Here is a 12,461-nt window from a genome sequence, read left to right as displayed (position 1 = left end):
ACATTTCTCAGATGAAGATATACAAATGGCAAATAAATACATGAAGAACTGTTCACCATCACTGGTCATTCAAGAAATGCAAATTAAAACAGCATTGAGATTTTATCTCACTCCGGAAGAAATAGCGGCCATTGAGAAATCAACTGATAACAAATGTTGGCGAGGCTGTGGGGAAAAAGGAACATTGCTCCACTGTTGGTGGGAGTGTAGACTGGTGCAGCCACTATGGAAATCACTGGAGATTTTTCAGAAGGCTAGGATTGGAAGTTCCATTCAATGCAGCTATTCCCCTTCTGGGTATTTTCCCAGAAAAACTGAAAAGATCATATCACAGTGATATATGTGCACCCATGTTCATAGCAGCACAATTTGTGATAGCTAAATCTTGGAAACAACCAAGATGCCCATCAACTGCAGAGTGTATGAAAAAGATGTGGTATTTTTATACAATGGAATATTGATCAGCTATAAAAAAGAATGATCTTGAGGCCTTCATAGGTAAATCGAGGCAACTTGAGGCTATCCTCATTAGTGAAATAAACAAAAATCGTATTTATAGATATCACATTGTGTCTGTAGTGTAAAAAGTAGTAACAAGTGTAGGAATAATAAATCCCAAAACGTGTAATCGCTATTGTAAAAAAGAGAAGGAAGGAAAGTGCTCTAAAGTATATAACTGCATGTATGTTTAAGTGTATAGGATTGATAACTGTATTACTAAGTTTTTGTTGGATAGTTGAACAGAACTGTTTGCAGTCTCACTGTTTGAATGTCCACTTTGTATGCTTTAATTTTGAACTTGAACAACTGTTTCTAAGATGACAGTACGTAATTTCTCAACTAGTCATTTCTAGTGTTTATTTTTTTGAAATTCTATATTATTTCTACCTTTTTTTACTGTTTTGCTTTTTTTCTTCTTTAAATAAAAATTTATAAAAAGTTATGGTCGACAGCCAGTGAGTGCACAGACATATTTTGTTTGAAATTAAATGCAGCCAGATGACTGTCATTCTTGGCAATAGTAAACGGATAGGGGCCAGGGATTTGGCTCAACAGCCTAAGCGCCTGCCTGGCAAGCTCGAGTTGTGAGTTCGAGCCCCAGTACAAAAAAAAAAAAAAAAAAAAGTGAACTGGTGATGGAAGTACTGCCCTTACACAGTGTTTAGTCCTATTATACTTATGGGGTGTAACAATCTCTGTAGACTCTGTGTTAGTGGATTCTCTTGACCTTCAGTGACAGAATGGTGAGATTTGAGTTTGTTCATTCAGAATTTTTTTTTTCTACCTGATGGGGGATCAAACCCAGGAGCTCCAACCTTCTAGTAAGTGCTCTGTCTACAAAGCGACATCATCAGCCCCTGAATTCATTCACTTGGCAGGTGGTTACTGTTTCTTGGGATTTATCAGTGAATAACACAGATACGGATCCCTGCTGGCACACTAATATAAATAAATGATCTTAACAAATAAGTGAATTGTGAGTCGAACCAGAGGGTGATAATTGCTATAGTGAAAATTAAAATTGGTAAGAAAGGTCAGAGTATGAAGGTTTGGGCTGGAGTTAGAAATTTAGTTTGGGGAAGTTTTTTAGAGAAAGTGACTTTTAAGCAAAAATCGAAAGGTGATATAAATACTTATTGAGCCATTGTGTCCCTGGTGCTGTTTTAGGAGCTACATGACCATTGTCATCTGCAAAAGACAGTGTGCATGACTGGATTAGTAAGAGTGTGCAGGGTGAAGGGAGGTGCCGCAGACTGTCTGCAGACTCACCAGCACTGACTGTTCCAGTGATTTGGATGAAATGGCACTTGTCTTTGTAAGTGGGATGAACTTTTGTTTTTTAGAATCTGAGCAACTTCACTGAATTCTAGAAAATGACAGACATTTTTCAAAAGGAAATAGAAGGGAAAAGGGCATGCGTAGGATGGCTTTTGGGCCAGGTTTAGTGGTCGTTACAGAATTATTGCTTCTTTCCAGCCAGTGATGATAAGATGGTGAAAAGGATCCTCTGGGGGGTGATAGGAACGAAGCAGGAAATGTTCCTCAAATTAAGAGCAGCATTTGTAGAAAGCTACAGAACAAGGGATCAGAGAACAGGCCAACCAGCTCTGTGACCCTGGGCCGTGGCTTTAGCACCCTCACTTGTAGAACCCAACAGCTAATTATTTGCCCAACATAGTGCTGAGTGTTTGATAAACATCGTCTTGTTTAATGTGGTCAGTTGTAAACATGAGGGACATGAACTCCACAAGATAACCACTAAGTCCTTTTCTAGCTCTCTTTGGAGTTCCTCTGTCTTTGATTGGTCAGTTGAAAGGCACAATTAAACTTCTGTTAATCTTCTGATAAGTGTATGAATTGAAGCCAGACCACAGATACTATCTTGGTTTGTCCCAGCACAAATTATGCAGTAGGGCTGGATCTGCTGTAATAGGTTTCCTCCTCTTCCTGGCATCTGGTTTCACAGAAAGTCATGTGTCAGAGTTTTGGGGGAGTGGAATGGTTCATCACTGGCTGCACTGTGATCCCAGTTGTACACAGTGTACATCCTAGCTCAGGGTTTTGCTTCCATTTCTTCGCCTCAGAATAGGACAACTGAGGAGCAAAAGATTGAGGCAGGAGGGAGGTGAGGAAAAACTGTGGTGTGTTCACTAAGCCTTTCCATAGAGAACTCCAAGGATTTTGCAAGGACATCTGTTCTTAATGTATTTATTCTTGACCTATTTCTGAAGATCTGTAATGTGACGTATTCAGAAAGTCTTTTTCAGCTCTAACATGCTAAAATTCTCTTTGATCAGTGTGCCTTTGGAGTCTGACCTAGACCAGTTTCCCCTGAGATTGCACAGCTCAACAAGGTGCCCAGAGTGCCTGCACAGTCTGTGCCAGTTCTGCCTGGATCAATACCATTCCCAGACCAGGGGCCAGCTGGTCAGCCTGTTAGCAGGAGCAACGTCCACCCCTCACTTCCCTGCTGTTCTCCTGTCTTGTAGATGATGAACCAGGTGGAAGGGCAGCAGAAGAACCTGGTGCATGCCATTGAGTCCCTGCCAGGCTCCGGGCCCCTTACTGCCTTCGACCAGGACCTGCTGCTCCTGAAAGCTACCTCTGCCGCCACCCTCAGCTGCCTTGGGGAGTGCCTCAGCTTGCTCCAGCACAGCGTGCACCAGGGGGCAGCCTCCAGCCACAAGCCGGGGCCCTCAGGTGGGATGGGTCAGGAGGACTCCTGCCCAGGCTCTGTGTGTGTGTGTGTGGGGGGGGGCACACGTGTGTGTGCATGAACACACTCCACTGGCCATCACGTAACTCTTCTATCCAAGTATACCTCCATTTGTCTTGGTCTCACCATTCTCCCTTTCCCCTTCTTCTCTGGCTTGCAATGTATGTTTTCTTTTACAAATTAGAATGTAACATTTTATGCAAAGTCTAACATATTTACACAAATCCCATGAATGGCTTTCACGTCCACTGTGTGCATCGTACCATTTGTGGCCCTCGCACCCTGCATTCTCTCTTTTGGATCTGCCACACTCTCTCTCTGTTTCCATGGCCTGCGTCCACTGCCACTGACCCAGCAGCCATTCTTGGTGACAGCCCCCACACCGTTGCTGCGGGAACATCCTGTGCGGGTTCCCTAGGGGCCTGGGTGATGGTTTCTCTGCAGCACGTACAGAAACATTTTAAATTCTTTATCTAGAAGCCAGAGATGCCTCAGTCCTGTAGGAAAGAGTTTAATCAATAAGAAGATACAAAGATATCAGTGAAGGTTAAATTCAGCAGTAAAGGTCAGAATAGCTTGAGCTTAGTCATGTTGTGTATAATTATAAAGTATTGTAATTCATAAGACAATAGAAGCTTATTGAGCTTTGTTACCTGGGGTCACTTAATTAATGAGGAAATAGGCAACTTGGAGTTAAAGCGCATAGCGAGATTAGGAGTGCTGATCTCTATGCCATGGTTTCTTCCAGTGCTCTTTGTTCTCCGTTCCACTGTGGTTGGTTTTACAAAGGAGACTGTGTATACTTTAGATTTGTTGCTGTGATACCCACCAAAAAAATTTTTTTTGAGGCAGAGTCTCGCTGTGTAGTCCGGGTGACTTTGAACTCACTATGTAGCCGTGGCTGACCTCAAACTCACAGCTCAGCCTCCCAAGTATGCTGGCATTACAGGCTCCCATACCCTGAGCTTGGTTTGGCCTTTATAATATTATGTCTGAAATCCTTTTAAGGCAGATACTATCACATGACTTTTTCAGATGAGATACTGAGGCTCAGAGCAGCTAAGTGACTTGCCCAAGGCCACTCAACTATGTGGCAACGGTGAGTGACCAACTCCTACCTCTGTGGCAGACTCTTCCCCATACTTGGGGTTCTGTGTTCCATTCAGAGACCACCAGGCAGGCTCTGGGTCCTCTGAAGTGGGGCTGGGACAGTGTTGGCCAGTATCACAATTCTCCTGGGACAGGTGTATATGTGTTTGTTTTAAAATTAACTTTAGGTTACCATGGCAGCATACACTTGTAACCTCAGTGCTCTGGGATGGTGAGGCAGGAGGATCACAAGTTTGAGCATAGCCCTGGCAGTTTAGCAATATTTCGCAAGACCCTATCTCGAGATGAAAAATCTATGAAGAAGCCAGCTATATGGTGGTGCCTGCCTGTAATCTTAGCATGCAGGTTGCTGAGTCAAGAGGGCTATCATGAGCCTGTGTAGCAAGGCCCTGTCTCAAAAAATATATATCAAATAAAAGTAAAAAGGGCTGGTGACGTAGCTTAGTGTAAAGGCCTTATCCATGTCCACTACCACAGAATAAAATTTGGGGCTTACAGAAAAATGATAAGAATGGTGTGGAATATTCTTACATATCCCTCTCCAAATTTCTTAAATAGTAACATCTATGACGTTTGCACATCGTTTTTCTATGTGTAAAGCATGTTGTTATTTTTAAACTGTATTGCAGAGGTAATGTCTTTTCTCTTTGCAATACTTTTACATGTATTTCCTTTAAAATAATATTCTACTGTGTAGACAGCACAGTGACCAAGATCACCAGATTAACAAATACAACTGTATTATACTCCAGTCTGCAGATCCTATTACGTTTTACCTGTTTTCTCCCTGATGTCCTTTAAAACAGAAGAAAAAAATTTGTGGTGCACAATCCAGTGTTGAAGAGGATGTGTGCGTGTTCAGCTACGCCCAGTGCAGAAGCCCAAACCTGCTTTCCTGTCCTGTTCCTTGGCAGCTTAAAAAACAAGTGCAGAAGTCTCTGCCTCTAAAGTGTGTGGGGCCTCGGTGCCTGGGCCTGGACAGGGCTCCACCATGAACCTGGGTACTTTCTTGTGGTCTCACTCACCTTGACTAGTAACTTCAGGCTCTGCAACCAAATGGGTTCAGACCAAGAGTCTTGCACTAGGAAGTAGGAACTTCTTAATCCTGAAATAAACCCTTTTTCCAAAAATCTACCTTGTGACCCAATTTTCTAGCAAACTCCTTTTCTCCCTAGATCCCTGGTATTCTTAAGTGCCTGAAGGAACAACATTCAAATAATGCAGAATCTGAGATGTCACAGGTTGGAAATGGAAAGAGGTATTTGGGAGAAAGGGAGACTGAACAGTGCCCCTGAGGTCCTGCCGTGTGTGGTATCACTGCCTTCGTGTCTTCCAAGCATGACCCTGCTTGGCCCATCCTTCTTTTTGACCATTTTCATTGAAATGTTTGGCTGAAAGGTGGCAAGTAGAAATAAATTGAATTATTTCTTGATCCAGGTCGTCATAATTGCCTAACAGTTAAAACAGAATTTCAGAATTTCAAACTGAGTGGGAAAAAGAGAATAAGGTGACTCCCTAATTATTGCCACAAAGTGTTTGTTGACATACTCTGGGCTCTCAGGTAGCTGCCTGCCATACTCTGTAAGAACATGAGGACATCTCAGAAGTGCCCGTGTGGGTTGATGGAAGGTAGAATCTTATTATGGGAAGCTTCCTTAGGGTTTGGTGTAGCTGTGCAGTGGCAGGAAGGCCCGTGGTACACATGGCTTACCAAACACCCACATGCATTGTTCTTAGACTCTCTTAGAATCTCTTTACTGACTCTGGCCTTGTTTTGTTCTCCTGCCCCTTTTCTGAATCAAAAGTGAATTAATGCCAGGTCTTCCAGTGTTTCAAGTTCCATCACATTTTGTCGTGTCTTGTGGGATGTATGTTGGCTTTGGAGCCTTGGTCCTTAAATGCTTCTTTCTTGTGCTCATTTCTTTTCAAGCACACTGAGCAATTACACATTTTGGTGTCCAGACCTGTCTCTGATGTTGTGTTTGACATACACTGGGTCTGAAGCGGCCTCTGTTTATGGAGAGGTTTGTAATGAAAATAATAAAGTAGTCTTGCTTTTTGGTCAAGGCTTATGTTAAGAAGCTCCCTTACCGTCCCTGCTAAATCTACTTCAGCAGCTTGATGGAGGCGCATTCTTGGCTCACGTGGGCTGAGCGTGTAGTTCCCAGCCTGGACGCATACATCCATAGCCTGAAGGAAAAGGCTGTGCTCAGAGCTGAAAAAACCTATGCCGTGTGGGTGGGTGCTGAGCTATAGGAGGTTGGCAAATGCAGATGTCATCTGGACCTTCAGAGTGTTATGGGGGTACAGAGTTCTCTGTTCCCTATTTTCTGGCTAGTTCTTTGCTTATAGGCTTCAATCCAAGGCACAAAGTTCACACTCAGAGCAGATCCGTGTAACTAGACAAGCCTGGTCCAGTGCCTGGGAAGGGCCGGGCACGAACATGATCAGTACAAGTCACACATAGCAAAGGGTCTGGAGCTGGAGCTGTCAAGGCCAGTGACTGAGATCCCTGGCAGACAGCAGTGCATGCACAGGGGCCTTGGGACATAAATGAGTGCAAAAGATCCAGAGCCATGTCACTGAAGGAAGGAGACTCCCAGCAGGATTGAGAACACTGTCTTTAACTCACGCCTTTACAACAATTTTGTTCTTTTGTGAGATTGATAGGCAGTATCAGTTACTGAGCCGGTTTTGCTGGCCCTCTTGTGATGAGATTTGGAAAGAAGAATTAAGTGAACAGCTGCAGGACTCCTCTTGGCTTGTCTGGCCATCCACTGCTCTTCTCCGCTGGCTGCACTTCCTTCCGTTCTTTCTCTCTTCTGTACTCTGAGCCTCCCTTGTTCTTTCCTCCTCGCCTTGCTGTTCTGACACCTATTGCATCTGGTAAAAATAATTCTCACCACTAATAACCACCTTCTTTTATTTTATGATGAGGACCCAAGATAGAAATGTAATAATTCCTTCACTAGGTAGGATAATAGGAGAAGAGAAAAGCTAGGATATTTTAGATGGATGGGTTAAAGAAAAGTCAACTCTCTGAAAGCAAGGCATGGTGGTGCAAGCTGTGTGTAGTCCCAGAGCTCCACTGAGCTGAGCAGAAGGACCACGACTCAATTCCAGGTTGGGCAATTTAGTGAGGCCCTTAAAAAGGGCTGAGGATGAAACTCAGAGTGAAGGCCTTGGATTCGACCTCTAGACCTACACATAACAACAACACGAATAGAAACTCTACGCGAAGTTACTGAGTGGCCGCTTCACCTTGAAGAAAGCAGTTGGGAACTAATACCCTGGTTTCCACTGCAGATTCGCCCCACGCTGTCTAGGGTTCATGGATTCCCATCTTAGCGGTGCTGTATTTTGGAAAAGCCTTTGGGTTTACTGAAGCCGGGAGGTGTGGGAGAAGCCTGGGCTGCCATCAGTCACCACAGCCTCCCAGCAGGGCCCTGGCAGCTGCTACCGTGCCAAGGCTTAAACTGGGCCAAGGACTAATTAAGATGATTCCACGCCAGACCTTGACCCTTAAGAATGGTATTTTGTTTGTCTCCTTTATGCTTTTTTTTTTTCTCTTTTCCATCGTGCTTTTTTTTTCTATTTTGCTACACAGATTTTCTTCCTTTTACGTTTCTCCTAGTGTGTAGGAGAAAAGTATGATATGAAACACAAGTGCAGTTGCATTATTTTTCATAGCATCCTTGAACATATTTTTGCAGTCACTGAAGTCAAAGATGACAGTTTGAATCCTTGTGATCATTAATGATGAAGATTGGGCATATTTTAACTTTCTCTGCTTCCCAAGTTCATTTCTTAGATTTTTGGTGCTTTAATATCTGGGCTGTTATTAATTTGGGGCAGTGTTCAGATCAAGCCCAGGGCTCCTGCCTGCTGGGAAGCACTGTACTATTAATATTTTAAGTTAGCATGATACTTTTTACGTAATGTTTCATAATGACTAATTTTTCTTAAAATCACTTTGAGCTGTTCATGCACATATATGTTATAATCCCTGTGCTCTGAGAAGCTGAGGCAGGAGAATCTCAAGTTTGATCCCATGCTGGGAAATTTAGCAATTTAAGATCCTGACTCAAAATAAACAAGAAAAGGGCTAGGGACATACTTCAGTGTAGAAGCCCTGGATTCAATTTCCAATGCTACCTTAAAACCAAAGCAAGAGGCTGGGGACATAGCACAGTGACTGCCTGGCAAGCACAAGGTCATGAGTTAGATTCCTGGAATCCTCCACCCCAAACAGACCCCAAAGCAAAAATGACTTTGCTGTTGTATTATATAATCATATTTAGAGAAATTATTCACAGTCTGTTTCAGGCTGGGACTAGCATGAGGTGCGTGAGGCACTGGCCTTGAGGGCAGAATTTAACGGGCACCAAAAACTCAGAACTTGAAAAAAACGGTACAAAACTTGAATGCAATGTATCTTAAGCGCAAATTGATGCAAAAAGAATCCATGATGAACAAAATAGCAAAATTTTACATAAAGACAGTGTTTTAGCTAAGGCTTCTGTGTGGCTTCGCAGACATTTCTTTCTCACAGCTGTGCAGCCTGCAGGTCCAAGCTCAGGTCCAGCCAGGTGCTTTCTGGTGAGGGTGCTGTCTAGTGATGCTGCCTTCTTGCAGTGTCTTCACATGGCCTTCGCCTGCTCTGTACATGTACAGAGGAGCTCTGGTTTTCACTTCTTTGTCTTTTAAGTTGGGCATGGAGGCCGATGCCTAGAATCCCAGCACCCTGGAGCCTGAGGCAGAAGGACTGCAGACTCAAATCCAGCATAGCAAGGGGTTGGGGAGCGGTGTGTGTGCTAATTCTATTGGATCAAGCTCCTTCCTCTAAAGGCCTCTGAATTCAATCACTCTGAAAGTTAGGACCACAGCATGCTCATTTGGAATGGGGCAGAGTGACAGGGTACAGAGGAACATTCAGTTCATAGCAGAAAGGATCCCACGGCAGGAGGTTAGGGTGACACAAATGAGGCTGAGTCCCAGACGACTGACCTTTGTCCTTCCCTGTTTTGGTTAAAGTCACTGTGCTTATGAGTTTGGTTAAAGTCATTGTGTGTAAGCAGATCCAGTGCATGGTTTGGTCTGTGCGGAGGCGAGTGGCTCCTTGCCTGGCCCTACTCCTGGCCTGGCCCACCCAGCTCTGCTTTTCTGGGGTCATCGCTTGCCACCTGTACTTAATGTCTCTCTGTTCTTAATGTCTTAATATTGCTTTTCTTTTGGAAGTTTCAGTAATCCAAATGCTAAGAAAATATCAGACCATGTTGGGGTGAGCTTCCTTCTGCCTGTTGGCTTTGCAGGAATGTGGTGAGTCCTCCTAGCAGCCTTGATAGCTTTTTGTTCAGCCCAGAACAAGTCTGTTTGCCGTGAGGTTTGCTTGTATCCCGCTGATTTGCTCCTCCTCCCTTGGAAACAGTGATACTCTGCCTTTGAGATCTCTGTTCTGTATCTTCTATGTCATTACATCCTTTGCACCTGAACACTGGTAGACCTTATCTCTGCTTTCCAGAATGCTGATTTGGATTTTTTAAAATTTTTATTAGTACACGTTTGTAGTACATAATGATTGCATTCCTCACGGGGAGTTGGTGCCTGCACAAAACACAACTCAACTCGTTTTTAATCCCCTTCTCACTCCTCTGTCTCTTCATCCCCTTCCCTTTTGCAAAAGATCTGTCTCATTTCCTATTATCTATCTTTTGTTTTGTACAGACGATTTCATTTCCTCCTAATAGTTCATCGATGCATTCATCTCCCTTTTCACTTCAGCCTGTTTTCTTCTGACTTTCTCTTCTTGTTTCCTAGAGGCTGCTTTACTGTGTCTCGTGCCTAGAACATACTTTTCATAGTGTTTTCTGTTATTTTACTTTGGAAATTTCAGAGATGAATTCTTTCCTAAGAATAATCTTTCTCTAGGCTTTGTGCAGTCTTTTTCATTTATCTCGATTAGAATTTTTCTTCACCCTCCAGCAAGATTGGTCTCTCTTAACTCCTAAATCCATGATTGTTTTTACTGCAGCTAACTGTTGTGAGTTGCTCACTGGTTGTTAGAGACTCTTGATCCATGGAGTACACACATGACCCAGCATGCATTGCTGCCTTATTCATCCAGTCCTGGTCTTTGTCCCAAGATACAGTGCACCACTGCGATTGTATTCTTGGTTGTCTTCTCTTCCAGGAAGGGACAGCTTTGGGGTATGGGAATCACGGAAGAAACATCCTGATCATCTAGGCAAGCAGATCTTACTTCCCCTTATACTTTTTAAGATGTCCTGAAAAAGATTCTACTACTTGTTTAATAAAGTAAAAAATTTAAAGTAGTATGCCTGCTTTTATGGGACAGTTGTCTGATATTTAAGGTCTGAATTGAGGTCTCTGAGGCCAGAGTCATTTGGCAGGGTAGGTAAGAAGTATCTATTCCTTTCTTATGGCAAATTCTAGTGTTTGAAATCTTGATGTGTTTGACTTAGTCCAACTCCATCTGCTTATTATTTGTGAAGATTCCTGTTACGTTTTAGTGGGATTTGGTTTTTACCTTTTGTCTCTGTCTTTTGCTCTTCTTTACGTTTTAAAATCTTTTTTAAAAATATCAATAGCTGCTGTAAGGATGATGTTTTTGTCAGTAGAAAAATATGCATAATATAAAATTTGCCATCTTAATGTTAGAAAAACCCATGGTGCTGGGGGTTAACCTAGGGCCTTCTATATGCTAGGTAGGCACTTTATCACTGGACCCCAGCTTTCTTGCCCCCCCTTTCCTTTTTTGAAATAGGATTTTTCTAAGTTGCCTACGTCGGATTTATATTTGCTATTTTTTGTCTGTGAGAAGCTGGAATTATAGGCCACCACGGCCAGTTTACCATTTTTTCTGTGTGTGCACGCGTACCTGTGTTCTGGGTACATTCACATGTTGTGTGATGAATCGCCGACACACTTTCACCTTGTAAAGCTGAGGCTCTGAACTGGCTGTAGTGGCACACACCTAAGTCCCAGCATTCAGGAGGATGAGGCGAGAGGACTGCTGTGAGTCAAGGCCAGCCCGGGCCACATAGGAAATTCAAGCCATCCTGAACTACATAGTGGGACCCTGTCTAAAAGCAAACTAAAATACCCCAAGGAGCAGCCAATGCAGGCTACTTACCATTAAAAAACAGCCCTCCCCACTACTTCTTAGCCTCTGGCCACCACCATCCTACTTCCTGTCTTTCTTTTTGTCATTTTTTAAAACGAGTCTGTAAAACTTTCTTGGTGACATTTGCTGTCTCAGCACGTCTTAGTAGTCATGTACTGGTTCACGTGTACATGGTCAGCACACTCTGCTAGATCATCTGCTAGGTTCTGGGGAGACAGCCCTGAGCAAAGGTGCTGCCAGGCCCTTGGGAGCTGGCAGTCCAGAGAGCAGGGAGAAAACACCAAGAAGTAAACAAGGGAGACTGGGGATTTAGCTCAGTGGCATAAGCACCTGCCTTGCAAGCAGGCAGTTGTGAGTTCGATCCCCGGTACCAATAAAAATGAAAAAGACGAAACAAAACAAAACAAAACAAAACAAAACCCAAGGTAACTGGCTGAGGGCAGACTGTGCTGAGACTTCTGAAGACACTAAGCAGCAAGGGGATGGAGTGGCTGTGGGCGCTGTGTGGGCCTGGAGGTCCAGAAGCTCCTCTGCTGGTGATGCGTAGCTGACTGTTGTACTGACTCAGGAGAGTTCTTCCCTGCTGGAGAGCTGGAGGAACAGCATTCAGGAGAGGGAATGTAGGTGCAAAGGCTCTGAGACTGTAATGCACTTGTGTCATTTGAGGAGTGGGAAAAAAATACCACCATTTCTGAAACCTGATGACCACAGCAGGAGGAGAATTAACTGAGGCTGGCAGGCTGCAGGGAAAGCCAAGCAGTTTAGATGGTATTTCAGTTGCAATTAGAAGCTTCTTAAGGCTTCCACAGCAGAGTTATATGATTTACCACTTGGCGCTAAAGGACATTTTTGCATAAAGGTGTGCTTGGGTTGAATATAACACACACACACACACACACACACACACACACATACACACACACACAAAACCCTTCCCTTTACCCCTGTCATTTTGCTGTGGTTAATCAGATCCTCTTGGGGTGTTCAAAG

At 43.6% G+C, this 12,461-nt stretch overlaps 1 protein-coding gene across 4 annotated transcripts in view; it reads left to right on the top strand.

Annotated features, from left to right (window-relative positions):
* Osbpl10 (oxysterol binding protein like 10) overlaps positions 1–12,461 on the top strand; it is a 287,054-nt gene that overhangs the window by 204,809 nt on the left and 69,784 nt on the right. For 3 of the 4 annotated variants that reach the window (XM_063257089.1, XM_063257088.1, XM_063257090.1), the window contains one exon: positions 2,991–3,201. The exons of the other annotated variant lie outside the window; for it this stretch is intronic. In XM_063257089.1, the coding sequence (XP_063113159.1) occupies positions 2,991–3,201 (211 nt within the window). The remainder of the gene's footprint in view (positions 1–2,990; positions 3,202–12,461) is intronic. 4 annotated transcript variants of the gene reach the window in all.

This window comes from Cavia porcellus, unplaced genomic scaffold (assembly GCF_034190915.1).
Source record: "Cavia porcellus strain 051 isolate PalLab524CR breed Dunkin Hartley unplaced genomic scaffold, mCavPor4.1 scaffold_10, whole genome shotgun sequence".
Classification (NCBI taxonomy): Eukaryota; Metazoa; Chordata; class Mammalia; order Rodentia; family Caviidae; genus Cavia; species Cavia porcellus.
Note: the sequence above shows the minus strand (reverse complement) of the source record. Positions and strands in the feature narration are given on the sequence as shown.